Here is a 17,762-nt window from a genome sequence, read left to right on the forward strand (position 1 = left end):
GTCCTTTCACTGACTCAAACTTTCAACGCCATTCAATTGCCGAGGATGAATTTAACCGGTTATTAGAAAGGGTTTCATTTTGCCCAGCCATAATTGCGTTCCGAATGTAAAGTAGCGCTAGAGAGAAATTCAAAGTATGTAGAACGCTTTGAACGGGGCGCTCTAAATGCGGCACGTTGCTTCTTCAGCATCCTCGACGGGAAGATATTCAGAGCACAGGCTGGTTTGATCACCGAAGAAGAATCTATCGATCAATCGTTAGGAGAAATCACGGATATGTTGGATAGATGAAAATACAGGATGTATTAGACTGGCTAATAATAGGGTAACGTACAGTCATTGATTTCTATATAATTTTTCCTAAATAAGCAGAAAATATAGTAAATGTATTTCTTACAAATTAAACTATAATTCTATTTAAATAGACAGTGCAAAATTTAAAAAATGAAAGTAATATAAAGTACGGAATTAGGAGTCTCTCCATGGTCCGCCATCCGAGAATTAAGATATACATTATATCATATTTCTTACTCTTTTAGAAAAAGGGTCATCGTTGCATTATCCTATTTGTTTTCGAAATATTTAGCTTTTGAACTTTCACCTTAAATTCTTAATAGCTATTCAATTTGTACGATACAGCAACCTAATGACACAAAGAGTTCAACTTGCAAATTGAATTTTTTAAAAATTTCTTTCAGCCAGTTAAATCTTAAGCCCCGATTAAGATACATTCTGCCGGTCGGCCCGTGCACCGGTTGAATAGCTAAGGCAATCCGGAGTGTCCTTCTGCGGAAAAGTCGTAAAGCGAAATTCTTCGTCGGTATTAAACTGTTTCTAAGGTATCCCTTTTCGCGTACACCCGTTTCATGTTATTACGGTGCTAATGAGCTCCAGCTAGTAATCAAAGCATATGTTTCGTGACACGAGTGAAAACCGTTTGAAGGCTTTTCCTTTATGTCCGTTTGGCCTTCGCTCGTTGCACCCCGGCTTCTCTTCGCCTACTATTTTCGTGGCCGCGGGTTAAACTTCGTTTCGCGTAAAACGCCATCGTCATCCGCACTCTCGATCGAAGAAACCGTGCCACGAAACGTTTTTCTTTTATCATCCTCGTCGACGGAATATTCGAGGCAAATTATATTTCCTTCGCGGATCACCGTCCGCCTATCCGTTGCCAGCTTTTCTATCATTATTATTATGTTCGTTTTACCTTTTCTTTTTCTTTTTCTGTTTTCATCACAATTCATTCCCCGTGTTTACCCTGCACCCACTGGTACAGGTTCGCGCAGACAAACCGCTGCTCCAGGCACTGACTGTTACTAATTAAGGGCGGTTTCAGTACGCGTGTTAATTCTTAATTAATATCTTTGTTGCCTCCTCCGACGTGGCAGCCCTCGGCACCCATTTCTCGCTCGTTCGTTCTCCATCCCTGTTTCACCGTTCGCCCAACTTCTTCTATCCACTTGCACCTTCGTTTTTCTCGTTTTCCTTCTCCCTTTCTCCCGTTTTCCATGCCGCGTGTTCAACCGACGACCCTCTTTGTCTATCCTCGGCGACACCCCAACGAGCACCGTCCACCCACTTCTCTTCTCGAGTCTCTCGAATGAAAGGAGATGTATGGGAACACACGCGCATCTCGAGCCACTATGATAGGTACAATCGGTCACGAGTGACGAAAGGAGAAAAAGCAAGAAAGAAGCGCGGAGTTACCGCGGGCCCGTTCCTCCGATTTATACCGTTCAACCGTTTCCAACCCGGACAGAGAGAGAGAGAAAGAGAGAGAAAGAGAGAGAGAAATATCTCTTTCGCGACGAATCGAGGAATCGTTGGTTAACCCCTTTGTCAGAGTTAACCCTCGCTCCTCTCCTCTTCTCTCTCGAACAATCCCTCCCGAGCATCTAAATTATTTTCTTCGCTTTTCTTTGCTCTTCTTCAACGAGCAACGACAATTATTAGATATTAAAACACTTTATCATTCGAAACAGCAGTCTGACAGAATTGAAAGCATTTGCATAAGGATTCATCCCCCTTCTTTCTCCCCGTCGACCTGTCTTAGGTACTTCTTCTCGGGAAAGAAATTTCCAACGAGCGATGAAATCGATACTACGGGAAATAAGATGATTGGATTGGACACTGGGGATAGCTTCTGACGGCTGGAGGATTCAAGAAGCTCGATAGATTGCTAGCAGCTCGAAAAGTAGACTTTTATATAACGCAATTTTAATTCTAATCATAAAAGGCACTATCGGCAGCTATTTATTTTGCAATTTCTTTTGGAAACTAATTTGCTCGTTCTTTCTTCAAATTTCTCTGAATCTTCCTGAATAATATGGCGTATCACAGGAAAGACTGTTTCCCGTTTACCGGCAGTCCTTATACGACTCCCTATGTATAATTGACATCACGTCAGCCAGTAAACCGGGTCTGAAAGAAAAGTAGGTGGCCTTCTGGTGGAAAACAGGTCCTCCAACGGAAAAGACTCCCTCGCTCCGTGTTTCGTCGCGTCTCCAATTTTCTAACCGTCTTTTCTGAGCGTTGCCAGTGGCAGCCCCGGGGCCGTTCCAGCTCTCCTTTTACCACCCAGAATCCTCCGGTATTTTCCTTTGCCAGCAAATTGGACTATTACCGTAGCAGCTACCGTACCTCTGCGGCGTGTCCTCGCGAAAACCGCGTATTTTCTCCCTACCTTTGCTACCCTCGTCCTTCGCCCTCCACCGTCCCACCCTTTTTCACCTCTCTCTAGCTTCGCTCAAAGTGGCGCACAGTTGTTAAAACAACCAATTCTGTCGGAAAGCTGCTCGTTAAGGACGCCTCTCGTCTCGTCCTTGCGGAATCCTTCGTAATCCTGATGGCAAACCGTTTCGTCTGCCTGCTGACGCAACGAAAACGACGGCCAATATAAAAATCTCTGTCTTACACTTTGGTAACGATGCGCAGCATCAACACTTGCTTCCTTCCGAAAAGACGAAAGACGATATTTAGCGAAACTTGCTAATCAGGGAATAATTCGTTCGTTTTTGTCGAGAGATTATCTTCACTAGGAATTTTAGAGAATCGTAGTTGAAAGAACAGCAATTTAGAATTGAACGATAGGCGTGGAGGAAGACTCGAGTTTCGGTGGTAAGAAAGTCTCCCGTTACCGATTAGCGTTCGAATTGGGTAGGGTGTGGTCGGCACCCTCGATTTCTCGAAATATTTTGACAAGAAATTCAATATCGCCGTTCCAGAGAAATTATATACGATTGCTCGTACCTGAGCGTTCCCGTTTCCTTTCGCATTCTTGTTTATCATCGTTTTCTAAGACGCTTCCTTCTCACGTTAATTCTGATTCAATGGTTCCAACTCCCGGTCTGTTCATAATTTTTCAAACTTTCAAAAATAAAAATTCAATATCGCCTTGGGAAATCAAATTTACCGATGGATCATGGTAAAAATGATTCAGATGCAAAGGGTTCAAATTTCATTCGATTCTTCTGTTATAACGACAGACGAACCTTGGCCCATTAGATGCAAAGTTCAGCCACGGTAATCATTCTCGAGCTGTCGCCTCTTGTTTCGAACGACATCGGTTTGCGGGTCAGACGAGAGCCGCTTAATGGTTCGGAAAAATCGGAATCATAGCCAGTATGAATACGTAATCAGTTTTCCCGCTCGTCCTCCGCACCGCATGACGTCATTGTAAGAGTAATGTAGCTTTGTCACGACGATCATGAATCTCGTTTATGAATCCTAATGGGAATATGTGTTTTCATGAACCCCCGACGGTTTGTCTGTAATTTAAAAAGCAGAGTTCTAAATCGTGATCGCTGAATGGAAGATAGAAGAAGTTATAAGGGCACTTGCGAAAGAGGTACTCTCGTTCGAAGTCGATTTCCTCGAGAAATATTTTCAAATCGTCGCGGAAGCATAGAGAATCGAAAGTTCGTTCGCATTTTTCAAAAGTTCCAAGCATCGCTGAAGATGATCGCGTCGAAGAAGCCGAGCGAAAAACATCGTAACCTCTGCACGATAGTTTGCTCGTCTTTATCGATTCACCGTTTCCGCCTGGTGGAAAATGAACAGAACCGAATTTTCCTTACCCCTTTGAAACTCGAGGAACTACTTCAACGTTATAGCTGGAAACGAGGTCCTATGCACAATTTAACACGACTGAATTTCAGAAATTCAGAGGAAAGCCACTCGCCAAGTAATTTCGAGCAAATCAAAATTTTTCCAACTGAAGGAAAATTTCAGATGAAATTCTTACCTGGACTGGCGTTTGGAAACGAGCTCTTCGACTGAGAGTATCCTGAAACACAAAATTACATGATTTTATTAAACGAACATAATGGGATGGTTAGATAATTACGAGCGTACAAATATTGTTAATTATTTGCGCAAATATTCGCGGCAATAATTATCTGTCGCGAATTGTAATTCCAGAAGCGAAAGATGTTGAATAAAAACAGGGTAAAAGAAGAAAAGAAGAGCGTTGGAATAAAGTGTATCGTTGGTAGAGAACGGAGCGAAATTTCATCTAAAAATGAAATAGAATTCTGTGTAATGTGGTTCGAAGGGGGTGGCATGCGGTGGCTGCCTCGACGCTCGACCCTGATTAACGACTCTGCAAAATTAACTCGACAATTATTTCATTAGCGCCTAGTAAGACATTTTTCATCCAGCTTCCAATGCTCTTTGGGATCGAGAACGAGGGAGAGAGCGAGAGAGAGAAAGAGACATGTACGTATTATACAACTGGTCTCGAATACGCTACCCTTAATGACTCGACGAGAATTAACTGTAATTTAATTAATTAAAATTTCATTAAAAAAAAAACAGCGTTCTCTTTCGCACGGGACCAGAGACATGACCTAGGTCACCTCGTTAGAATGATTATCGGAGGTGGTCGCATTTTTTCCCCTGGAAAATTAACTGGGAATCAATCTTCTTCGTTTCACCCGCGAACCAGATAAAATTCAACCGCATCGGAACTTTGATCCTTCTGGAATTAATTAACCTTTCCAAATAATTAGTCACACTCGTGATACCAATTACGAGCTGAATAAACACGAGTCGTATTTCTGTCACAGCGATGTTTGAAAAGTTCGGATTTCTAAAGGGCAACTAATTTAAAGGGAAAATTAGTGAAGAAAATGGGGAGGCAAAGGGGGAGTCTAAAATTTCTTGTTTCATCTTGGAACAAGAGAATATTTCGCTTCATCTCCGCTTCGATTCTTCGTCGAATCTGTTGCAGAGCAAAATAGTAGTCGAAAACGAACGAGAGTTACGAGCACCAATCTTGCTCGGGAAATCGTAAAATTTTAATTATTGCATTTCCATGATTTCCCGTTTAACGAGTGACGAGCCCCGCTCGTCGCTGCCATACAACAGCGATATATTCGTAATTGAAGGCAATTTTGAAAACCGCAGGATCCTTGCTAAGCGCAGACGTTCGTTCGCTGAAGTTTCACTCGTTAGTTCCGCCGTTCCGCTGGATTTAATTGCCCAACACGCGACAGAACAAATCCGCGCGCCCGTTAATCGCACACGGATTCTGAATCACTTTGTCGACACCTGCGGCTCTCTACATCAAACCTTTTTCCATTTCCTCAAACCATATATACAGATATTCTAGCATCGTTTGCGAGTAATACGACTCCTTTCAGAGCTCATCGCCCTTACGAAGGAAAATAAGTCCGTGTATTAAGACGTTTCACCACGGCCATTTTCTAATAAAGTCGTCCCTGTTGGTGCGGACGGTTCGCGGGGTTGAAAAACAGGGGTTGAAAAAGATTCTCGCGTTCCTAAGAAGGTTAGGGCTGGTTGCCGGTCGACGGAGCGATAAAGAGGAAGAGGGATGAAACAGCTGAGGGGTAAAACAGAGTGGAAAGGAGAAGTTGGCGTTTCAAGAACGACCAGCTAGAGTATATTCGGTTACGAGGCTCGATATAGGTTGTGCTGCTTCTGTAGTCGTGCACGGCCACCGGGGGCGGCAGAACTCCACCCTCAAACGACTTTAACGAGCCGCCGTCTTAAAATGGGGATGCCGAGCTTGCGCCGAGTTTGCGCGTTTGTTTGATAAATTAACCCAGAAAAGTATGCACCGTCGTTGGGAACACTTAACAAGCCTCCGGAGTAGCGGGCATGAGAAATGTAGAGCAGGAATTTGTTGATACTTCAATTGAATCGGTGATTTAACACCGTTAATTCTTAATGGATTAAATCTTTGACCGATTGAAGGTAAAAAGGAAATATATAGAATTGTTCATTTGACGGTTCGAAAAGTGTGTCACTAAGCGTTTCGTTCCGTTATTATTTCGTTTTTCCTTCACAAAAAATCCCGTGGCACGTCCTTACGGTGAAACTTAAACCGCAATCGCGTGCACGGCTGGAAGGTTTCGGATTTTTTGAAAAGCTGACAATAAGGCACGGCCCGCGCCAGCCTGGTGACAAGACAGGGGCCTTCCATTGAGAAAAATCCACTTCCTAGGTTTCGTGTTACCCGGCGTATTTTGACAGGATCTCATTGTCGTCCCGCGGCTAAGCCCTATTGACTCTATTATGGGCCTATTAGTATTATACTAGGATTTGTGGTTACTCCTTGAAAGACGTCCCTCTAGCCTCTTTCTTGCCGTAGAACCGAATGCTTAGCTCGCGTCGACCCATTCAGGACACGGCTCGAACGTGTCCTGGCTGTTCAACGCGTAATTTCCTTCGATCAAACCGAGCTGAGCCGAGTCAGCTCGTTTTCTCGATCCGTCACCTGGATTAGGCGAACGGAAACGTCTAACCTGATAACCAGCACGCGACGATTCATCCATCTTGCATAAAAATTTTCACTTTCCACCGATAATTTCAAGTACAAACGTAAAATTTCTTTTTCCCAGAAAATTTCGTTTCTTATCTTGGAGTTGAAAATTATTCCATATTCGAGGACGCGGATTAACATTTTTCAGATAGGCCGGGATGACATTGGAATATGAAAACGGGTGAATTAGTCTTCACGAACGTGACATCTCATTCTCGATAATTCGCGTAATAAGCAGCTTGGTAATCGTGGCTGGTAACCTCGGCGACAAATAATTACCAGCGTAAATGGCAAAAACGTAGGAGAGTATCGTTGATGAAAAGAGGGAAAAAAGAGAGAGAGTGATGGAAATAAACCTGGTCCTGAGATCCCAGGCAGTTGATCGCGTCGAGAAAGACACCCTTAACGGTGGGACGGACAGAGATGGTACGTAGGCACGCACGCACTCGTGGCTTCGAAGAGGCTCGCCGAGAGAAGCGTATCCGGTAGGCAGCTTCATTTTCCGAGTCGCGCGAGAGAGCTGCTCGCGGAATGAGCTGCTACTTAGAGAGAACGGGTTGGAAACGCATTCACCGTCACGCAAATCAACGCCGTGTACACGCACGGACGCGTGTGCTAGCTTGTGTTCGCCGCGTGTTACCGTTGCCCATTCATACAACGGCGGGCAAGCAAGATTTTGCCCGCGACTCTAAAATCAGCAGAGCACCAGGCGCGAGAAAGCAGACACGATTGACGGGTAAAGGCGGATAGAGAAGGAGGGTGCTCAGGGTTCGACGGTGACGATGGAGAAAGAGGAAGGAAGAGAGAATGAGGGGGAGGGAAAACGGAGGACTACGGCGCGCGTGTGTCTGAGGCGTGAATTCATGTATGCTCGCGAAGCACTCTTCAGAGGGGACAATCGAGGTGTTGGACTGGAAATCCATACCAATTTGAGCGACTTACGGTCGTTCGCTTGAAAGCCCACTACCACCAGCCTTCTACACTCGCACAGGACGAACACCGATCCGAGAATCGTGTACGAGATCGTCGGTGTACACGCGCGCGTTTACGCACCCATCCAGCTTTAAACGCGAGACGATACGTTGAACGTTGACACACACAGACATACACTTTGTTTGTTCCTTTGCCGTTCCGTTTATTCCTCGTTTCATGATTTTCAGGTCAACCGATCGGACTATCCGGAAGAGATTCTACTTCCTTTTTCTCACTGTAAAAGGGGTACGCGATGAAGGTTTAGCGTGTATACCTGAAGAGACCTTGGTCGAGGTAAAAGAGCTACTTGCCTACTTCCAAGGCGAGAGTGCGAAATTAGTATACGCGGAGCAAAAGAAACGTGATGCTGCATAGAATGGACTAGAGTTGTTGCTTCGACCCACTGACATATGAAAAATCTAATCTTGTAATTAGATTTCTATTCGCTTCCGTTTTTCGTAGAATTGTTAATTGTTAGCTGATAGTAATTTAATCGTCGATTTGCCTAATCAACAGGTAGAACCGTAGAAGCTTAACTATGTTCATTATTGTTTCAGTAGGATTCTACTAATTTGACATAGAATTCAATTGGAAGTGCTATTAATTCATCGATCGGTGATGATCATAATTACACTTAACTTCCCTTAATTTCTATCGGCATCGATCTACGCAACGATTATACGAACAACCAACATGATTCGACACGGCTAGCAAGTGGAAGTCAGTTGGATCGAGGGATCCGATCGTCGATAACTACAATTACACTAAATTTCCCTTAATTTTCATCGATCAAGCAACCGAGTGCCGACGAGAATCCACCAATTCGCAGCCACTAATTAGCGATCGTGTCGCTCGGCTCGGCCACGATTGGCAGAAACGTTGGCCGGAAACTCGACGGAATATCGAGCAGAAACTTGGAAGCGTTTGTACGCGCAAGCGAGTCACGATAATGGACATAGTTTGCCGGTAATGTCCGAGACTAATTCCCGTGTTATTTCATTAACGTCCCGCAGCTCCCGAGGGGTTAACACCAGCAGCCAACGTTGGTAGGAGCGTAACACTGCCGAAAGGGACACGTATTAGGCGCGTGTCAAAGGGTGAAAATTTACGAGGTGAGCGTAGAGCAGGCGCGAAAAGGCCGATTGATAGCCGGCTACCACCTCTAAGTACTCTGTGCACAGACTTGAAATAATGCCGGCATGCTTACGTTACGATGAAACGTGCTGTGCGTTACACCGACCGGTTAGCGCGCATGACTTTGCCAGGAGGGTTGATCGATAGGCAGATTTATATTATCCGTTCCGAGCAAGCAGAGTTTCTATAAACGTTCGAATAAATATCTTTGGTAGCTTCTACTTTCGTTAATCTTTTTAGAGAGCCGGGAAATTTTCCTTAGAAATGATTTTATTTACACAAAATTAGAAGCAATATCTTCTGTGGCCTTTTCAAATTTATTGCTGGCTCCAAAGGGGGCCACTCCCCAATTGTGAGGGTAACGGCCAATGGTCAGAACCTTCAACATTTGTAAAGATTTTTGGCACCGTTAATTACAATCCTGACATCAAAATATCTGAATCTAAATTATAAAAGTATAGTGGTTTCCTTTAAGATTACTCAAGACTGAATTAAAATTGTTTTTTGTATTTTTATTCTTATCTTATTATGTTTTATATACATAAATAACGCTGTTCAATGTTCAATGAGCAAACATTCATTTTTGGCCCAAAAGGGAACCACTCTGGCCTAAGTGTTAAGCATTCTGAAAAATTGTATCATTTTTGATAGGGTATGAAGCTCGTGATAATCGAGCGAAAGCTCCACATATAACCGTTTCGTAATTTCCATTCCATTTCCGGCGGAAAATACGAACGCAGAAGAGATTTTCCTCGCGTTCCCCGGATTGGTTTGTTCGAGCGGATTACGCGATTAGGCGAGGGTGGGTCGTATGATTGACACCGCGACCAGAGCGTAATGAGAGAAAATCATTTCTGACTGAGCTGGGAAAATTCGTGGTCGATCGATCAATGGGAAAATAGGAATTTCCTCTTTCTCACATGAACAGTCGTGTTTGTCCACGATTCCCTTTGCTTTGTTCATCGACCCATTTTTCTTACCACGTAAAAAATTGATCAAAAAATTACTCGTATATTAATATTCTAAAAAGGTATTTTTAATCGTCCTTTTGTGGCAACGGGATTAAAGTTAACACGAATAGGAGTGCGGGTAAACACAGAGAGAATATTGCTGTAAGCCGGCATGCAGGTGAATCGTGACTCGTTTTTAAAAAAGAAAAAGAGATGAAGGGGAAGAAAAAAGGAAGGTGAAAAAAAAGAAGCGTCTCTTCGTGCCGAGAGACTGAATTTTCCTACTTCTGACGGTGAGCACGCCCTGGCAGTGTTATCCAATTATTCTAAGTTGTTAAGGCGAGTTAGGGCGCTTAAGGGACTAAATTAAGACATTCCGCGCGACAAATCTCCCAAGAATCTCAATTAACTTCTCCCGGGGGCGCCGGGTGCTTTAATTAACTGTTTAATTTCGTTTAATTTGCATTCGCAATTGCATAAGCTGCCGAGTCAGCTAGCCAAGCCGCGATGCTTTTCTCTTTCAAGATGAATCGATTAATTTGTCCAACATCCATATTCGATACTCTCAACCGTACACCTTTTATTTCCTTCAAATATTAATTCCGTCTTAGTCTCAGCAGCAATTCCGAAACATACCTTAAGTTGCCGATCGTGGAAAGAGGAAAAAGGGTGAATCGCCGATGAGAAATCGAAATGGCAACGGGATAGATTTCCGGCTGACGTATCCGCGCGTTGATCCGCGTCACGCCTCTGATGGAAAGTCGAGGAAAAGAGAAAAAGGAAAAAGAAAGGAAAAAAAGAAAAGGGAGAAATTCCGTGGCGGTCGGGGTGTTGCGCGAAGGAGAGGGTGGATGTGGGCGGTAGGCGAGGGTGTAAGCACGGATAAGGGGTGCGGCTTGTAGGCGCAGGTCGATACTGATTAGTACTTCAAAGCGGCTTGAACGCGAGCCCCACGCGCGCCCGGCTTCGACACGCTGGGATCCGCGACAAAGCAAGCGCCGCCACTCGAGCAAAAAATCTTGAACAAATTAGCGGATTATGAATTCGCCCGGCTTTGTTTCCGGGAAAAGTGGTCGCCACGTACAAGAGACTCGCGACACGAACACCTCTACAACCCCTAGCCCTCTCCGTTGCACCGCCTATTTCCGCGCCTTCACCCGACCGATTCCGCGTGATCGCGTGTGCGTAAGAGCCGTTGCAATTCAAATTAGCCCACTACGATCGCGGAAACCGACTCGGCCTGGTCTACACGCGAGAAACCATGAACGGGTTTCTTCAATTCCAATCGTCGATCAATGCTCTATACACCTAATTATTTATTATTCCCAAGGAAACTTCTGATTAAGCTAAAAGAACAAAAAAAAAAAAAAAAATGAACGAAGAATATTCAAGGGTAATTTTGCCAATATTGCTCTCTTTATAGAATAATGGTCAACCGTTTGTCGCGCGATCCCGAGGATCTCTCGCGCCCGCGCGTTCATCCCTCAGGATGAAAGGGGTACACGGAAACAATGGTGGACCGATTGCGCCACGTTTTGCTGAGAATCGTTGTCGGAGATGTGTTACCAGGACGATGCGAGCGATGGGTGGGGCGGGTGGAAGGCAACTAGCGAAGGGTATGAAGAAAGTAGGAGAAAGAGGTGAAAGGGGTGGCGGCGAAGGGTAGACGAGCGAGAGGAAAGGAGGGAATAAACGAAGAACAACGTTGTCGCGTGGCCGTGTGTGAGGGTGTAATAGAGAAGGAAAGGGTGCGAGCAAGAGCAAGAAAAGGACTGGACCGACGGGAGTGGTGCAAGGAGACTTCTCAGGCGTTGATAGGCAATCTAGTTGATTGCCAACTTCAAACGAACCGAAAAAGCGGAGTGAGAGTTCGAGAGAGAGAGAAAGAGAGAGAGAGAGAGACTCTCCTATACAAGCCGTTGGAAAGGCAAAAGCCCGAAACGAACCGGCGCGAATCTCGGAATTTTTAGACAATGCGATCCGCAGAGTTCCTGCATTCTGGCCCTCTCTTCATCCTAACGATTAACGCGGTGCCAAGCGAATCGATGATTCCCCATTTACACCACCGCCTTCTATTCATTGTCGCTGTTTATCGCCTGCTCTTTTCATTTATCTCGAAATCCTCGGCAAGAATTTTCATTCGATTACACCGCAATCTTTATCGTACAACAGTTTCGCGATTGAAACTTAACCGATAAGAATCCTTGAGATTTTATGTCGTAGAATTTTAACATCGAATTATGACAAGCGATTTTTCTTTAACTTCTCCGAATGTTTTCGATCGTGTTGAAAGTTTTCGACCGGGACCAAGTGTGCAAACAACTTGCAGCCTCGTTACTCGGAAATTTTCGTGGATGAGGGTCCATTATGAGCGAAGAACAAAGGACTTTTAATCGACGAAACAGCCGGACATCGTTCAAGGGCCCCGTTCCACGCGACATGTCCTGCGCGTGTTTTTTCAAACCCGGCAAAACCCGAAATCGATCGACATATTAATTATTATCGAGGACAAATCGAGAGCAGTTGGCTCGGCTCTGTGCTCTCGTCTTTAAGTCTGGTTAAGATTTAAGACAAAAAGGAACGAATGAAGCGCGGCAAATAAATGCTGTACTGTAAGACGAGGTGCTAGAGTGACGTTTGAATGGAAGGGCAGATCCTTTGTGCTACACCGGGAACCCGACACCCGAAAATCGTTCTCAAAATTCGTTATACAGGACAAAAATCCACGCTCCGGATCGCGATACTATCTTATTACGACAATACCGTATCAAGGAAACTTGGTTCACATTTCTTTTCCATCGTTTCATCGATATCTCGCTGTTATTATACGCCTCGACATTTTTATTTCGTGGGAAGATAAATAAAATTAAAAAAATTTTTTTAAATTAGAAAAGATTAGAGATTCTGGTTGATTTTGTAGCCAATTATAAATATTTGAGATGTTATTCTGAATTAATAATCGATGATTTGATTGGATTCGATGAAATTCTCACGCAAATTCGAAGGGGTTGATCGGTGCAGGTTGAGAACAGTTCGCCGGAGCACGGCCATTTTTACGTTTTGTCGAGGCTCTTTGTGTTTTGGTGAGACATTGCAGGTCTGCCCAACACTCAACTCATTATACCACTAATTATTCATAACGTTGGGGATTATTCTGACAAAAATATTCAATTCCCACAGTGCGCTCACCCCAGCTCACCCCTCTTTCTTTCCCTCGCTCCTTCTCTCATCTAACGTATCTTGACGTTAATACCCGAGAAAGAGAAACAATAGAAAATTTTCTCGAGCATCACGACGATTGACATTCGATTCCTTGATTCCTCCTGTCACAGCTGGTCAAGCAATTTCGTATAATTGTTTGTACACAAATGCTGGCAAAAGTGATTTCACCAGGCGTGAAGCTACCTCCAGCTGACTAGCTTTCCTCCAAATTTTCCCCCAAAATCACGCTCCCTGATATACAGTTCGTACAATAGAAGTTTGCACGCGGATACAAGGTGCGAGTCAATTTTCGGTAACACGATCTTGAGTGGCTCTCTGTTAAGCGATAGCCGTGAGTGGCGTGCGTTAAGTGCTCGTTTCACGCCGGGACAAAGATACACGCCTATTAATTTACTTGAACTCGTCGCTGACGAGCAGGGTGGTCGATCCAAAGATCGTCGATCGATCAATGTTATTATAATTGCAATTTACTTTTTAATAAGCTTTCCAGTTGTTACTTTCTGTAATTAACCCTTAAACAGCGGAGTCTGAGTCGATTATAACTCAAACAGAATTATTAACTCAAAATTAAAGAAGAGTTTCATGTATTGAAATAATAATTTTTGAAAGAATCGCGTGAAATTTAGAAAATGAAAATAATATGAAGAAAATTCAATTAAACTTTGGCCTCTCTCCATGGTCCGTCGTCCGAGGGTTAATATATAACGTTACCGCTGCTTAATATTTAATTCGACGGGAATTTTCTTTGAAAATCTTTGAAATCTAAATTGAAATTGAACCATTCCGAGGTAAGGGGTTAATAACGCGTGGAATCAATGGCCGGAGACCGCGCGCTTTTTTTTAATTGGTTTCTCACCCCGCTTAAACTCTTACAAGAAGCAGCGCGCAAAAGGAAGCTGGTTCCTGTATAGTCGGCTACGATCGGTTCAAAAAACTTGACGCGATTTTTCTTTTTATTTTTAATGTTTTCCTTTTTTTATTATCGCAAAAGTTGCGTCTAACGACCGGCAGTGGCCAGACGCCTTGGTTCCTCTCGAACGTTTTCCACGCGCCAAGATGTATGTAGGTCTTAACGAGAACGCGTTAAGATTGAATCGTGGTGGTTTGCTTGTTACTCGGGCACAATACCTGCACGGTTTGTATAAAATTAATTATCAATTCTTCATAGGCCGGCGAATGAAAGGAACAGTTAGAGGCTCCGTTCATGGAATAAATGGCACGGCTATAATTGTCGAAGCACAATGGGCCGCGTCTCGCGAACGGAACTATATGACGGAAACAATGTCATCTTTAATCGTCATCTATAAATTAACGGGAGGGGGCGAAGTTTCAACGGTAATGACGAGTTACGACGGCTTAGAAAACCGGCTGGTTTCGTTGGAAATAAGCAGTTTGCTTTGGAAAAGCTTCTTGAAGAAACAAGCATTGAAAAAAAAATGTAGAAAAAATTAACGAAAGCGTTTGGTCGAGCTTTTAATTAAGAAAAAGTCGACGATGGAATAATTGTTCCATTCCAAGAAACCACCAAAGAATTACACGTACGATAGAAATTAAGAAAAAAAAAAGAAAAGAAAAGGAAATAGAAAATCATGAACTCACCATGGGGTGGCGTGTGCTGAGTCGGACTGTGCTGATGATGATTCGCGGTGACTGCGGTTCCCGGAAGTACATGCTGCGCGTGAGCAGCCGGATGCACGTTGACGCCGGCCGGCGAGGCCGGAAGTTGTCCCGGTTGATGTACCTGATGATGCGGTACATGGTGGGCCGGGTGGGGGTGGGGCGGCGGCAGGAAGGCAGCCGCTACGGCCGCCTGCGCATTCAGGTAAGCCATCCGCGAGGCGGTCAGGTTGCCCAGATTGCCAAGATTGCCAAGATTGCCGAGATGATTCGTCAGGCTGGGCATGTAGTCCCATAGTTTGTGATGAGGCGCGGTGGGTGCGTAAGAAACCGCCGAGACGCCGGCTGGCGGTGATCCTTGGGGCGAGCCTCGATCGGTACCGCTTCCGTTTCCGGTACCGTTCAGCCCCAGCAGCTCTTGGATCGCGAACGGCGATCGCTGCGGCATCTTTGACTCAGTATCGATAATCCTACCCACTCAAAACGACATCTTCCACTCGTAAATCCCTCTTTTAATGAATATTTCCTAGAGTCTACCGCGTCCCTGTCAATGGAGCATCATAGCCAGGCTCGTTGACGGAACAGGATTCAAGGATATATCGTTGTTCTTCTAGCGAATTTCCTGTAGAATATCCTCGCTAAGATATTGAAATATTTGCTCGTTGATTTGCGTCTGGATTTTTAGGAACTTTTGTTTACAAACGACTCCGCGATTCAGCAGTCTCGAATAAAGAAACTGACGGGGTTCGTTGGATTCTGTTTCGAACACAAACTCGATGTCCTGGGTATTAGAGATCGGAGGATATTTTCTCACGTAGATCGATCAAAGAGGGAAGTAAAACGAGTCCTTTGCCGCGGCTAGGCCCTGACATAACGCTCGTTCGGCATCCGACGGTTTGTCGCGAGCGGAGGCGTCGCTTTTTCGATACCCTCGCCGACGCTCCGATCGACGAACGTTGAAAATGAATTGTAGGCCCGCTAAGAAGGGATCGACTAATCGTCCGTTTAGTTTCGAAAAATATACGGAACGAGTTGAGATAGAAAATCGAGATTAGATCCTGATATGGACCCGCCGGCGATTCTAAGTGTTCTCATAGATCTCCATCATCGAGGATCTCTCGAAATGGAATGTTTTTCGTGCATAGAAAATTGTTGGAAAGCTTACTGGCCTGCGTTCTCGGCTAATCTTCGTTGTAAACGTAAAAATCCTTGATCTGTCGAGCGAAGACAGAAGCTGCGACAGGTTTCGGCGAGCGACGGCAACTCGAGAACCCGTGCGGACCGATTGTCTCGCGTTTTCTTTCGCACTTAAACACAATTACCGTGTAGAAACAACGCGTCTAACGGCACACATGCGTCCAGTCTGTTCGTTGAATGGAAGTTTCGTTGTGTTCAGGTACGGATTACCGCTTTCCTCGTTGCTCGAAGCAACCGGTACGAAGTTACTCGATTATTACTCCCTTTCCTCTCTCTCTCTTTCTCACCCTAAATCTCGTCCCGAAGACAATTAGAACCTTATCTGCGTCCAAGAATTCTATTCACTCGTCCCGATATCGGCGCTGATGGACTCCATTCATCGTGCCTGGCCACGGAACAAAACTCTCCTCGGACCTCAACGATGCGCATGGAAATTCGTGGAACCGCTTCCATTCATTCTTCTCACCGTTTGGATCGAATTTCACAAGACAAAAAAACAGTATTCTGCTCGTCTCCTACTACTATTTCCTCTGCCCAACAGGAAGGCACTCGTCCACTGGCAGGATCGACCAGTCGCCGATGATCAGCCCTTCTTTTTCTCGTTTCTTCAATGATCACAAACAATGTCCACCCTCCGCTTCTCTCCCCATGCCGTCTTTCAACGATCTACGAACCTTCCTCGAATCCTTCGGTCTTGGTCGATCGGTCATACGGAACTAGGCGCACACAGAGAACTGCGGATTCACCGGAGGCAACTGACAGCGCGGGGGCGGCTTACTTCGAAGAAACGGAGCGGCTGGATCCGCGTGGCGAGATTGATACTATGTCGCGTGTGACACGGTACTTGGTAAATCAGCCGAAACGTACGGAGGAAATTGATAAAAGAAAGAGAAAGAGAGAGAAGCAACGTGGCTGTGCTCTCGGGGGTAGTCCCGGTTACGGTTACGGTGACGTGTCTGGCCTGTCGTCGTGGCGCAACCGTGTCGTCGTCGCGGCGATGGGCAACTGAGCTGGCTCGGAGCACAGGGTTGCTCGACTGTGCGACAGCCAACGAAGAAGGGAAACCCCCCGGGGGCGCCGTACACGCACCCACACACACACACGTTACGCGGGTACACATAGACGTAGGGAGCCGCGGAGGGTGGCGTTTACCCGACCCCACACCCCCTCCGACGCCGTTTGCCCCCTCCTGGCTGGGGAAAGGACCCCTTCTCTCTTCGTCCACGGTTGCCTGCCTGCCTCCCTTTCAACGTGACGCGCGTACAACCCCACTCTCTCGATCTCTTCTTTTCTACACTCTCTTCCCAACGACCCCTCGTAACAAAGGCGCCTCCGCTACTTTACGCGCCGACAGTGGCCGTCTCGCATCGCGGATTGGTCGGTTTTTTGAGACGGCCAGCAGGGTAGACATAGCCCTAGTTACCAGACAGAAGGTGGGGTCTACCGATGTCAACGCCTCGCACGGATACGCCTACGACAGACCGGTTCACCACGGGCAAAACGGCTAGCTTCTACGACTGCCAGCTCGGATTCATCGAGACGACGGGTATTCGTCTTTTATAGTTGCCTTCGCTGGCCGAGAGCGCTGTTGGACATTCTCGATGATCAGCTGGATCGTATGGACATTGTTCTCTGCTGGTTAATTGAACTTGGAAAATATGGGTTGTTTTGTAAAATGATTTACAGATCAAGTATTAGGGGAACTGTTAGAACTATTACACCAGTTTTCGAAGATATTTTATTTATAAGAGGATGTGGATTGCCTAAATTGTTTAATGCATTCACTGCCATAATGGTCACATTGAAACTGAACTGAATTTAGCATAATTTCTTTAAAGATATTTCAATTTTTCAGAACATTCTCTAACACCTGAATTTAAAATCCC

At 45.2% G+C, this 17,762-nt stretch overlaps 1 protein-coding gene across 2 annotated transcripts in view; it reads right to left on the reverse strand.

Annotated features, from left to right (window-relative positions):
• Positions 1-16,896, reverse strand: part of LOC117600476 (uncharacterized) — a 47,157-nt gene extending 30,261 nt beyond the window's left edge. For both annotated transcript variants that reach the window (XM_034316003.2, XM_034315983.2), the window contains exons 1-2: positions 14,662-16,896; positions 4,244-4,285 (exon numbers count right to left, since the gene is read on the reverse strand). In XM_034316003.2, coding sequence (XP_034171894.1) covers positions 4,244-4,285; positions 14,662-15,127 — 508 coding nt within the window. In that variant the 5' untranslated portion in view covers positions 15,128-16,896. The remainder of the gene's footprint in view (positions 1-4,243; positions 4,286-14,661) is intronic.
• Positions 16,897-17,762: the final 866 nt, after the last annotated feature.

Source organism: Osmia lignaria, chromosome 9 (genome assembly GCF_051020975.1).
Source record: "Osmia lignaria lignaria isolate PbOS001 chromosome 9, iyOsmLign1, whole genome shotgun sequence".
Taxonomy (NCBI): domain Eukaryota; kingdom Metazoa; phylum Arthropoda; class Insecta; order Hymenoptera; family Megachilidae; genus Osmia; species Osmia lignaria.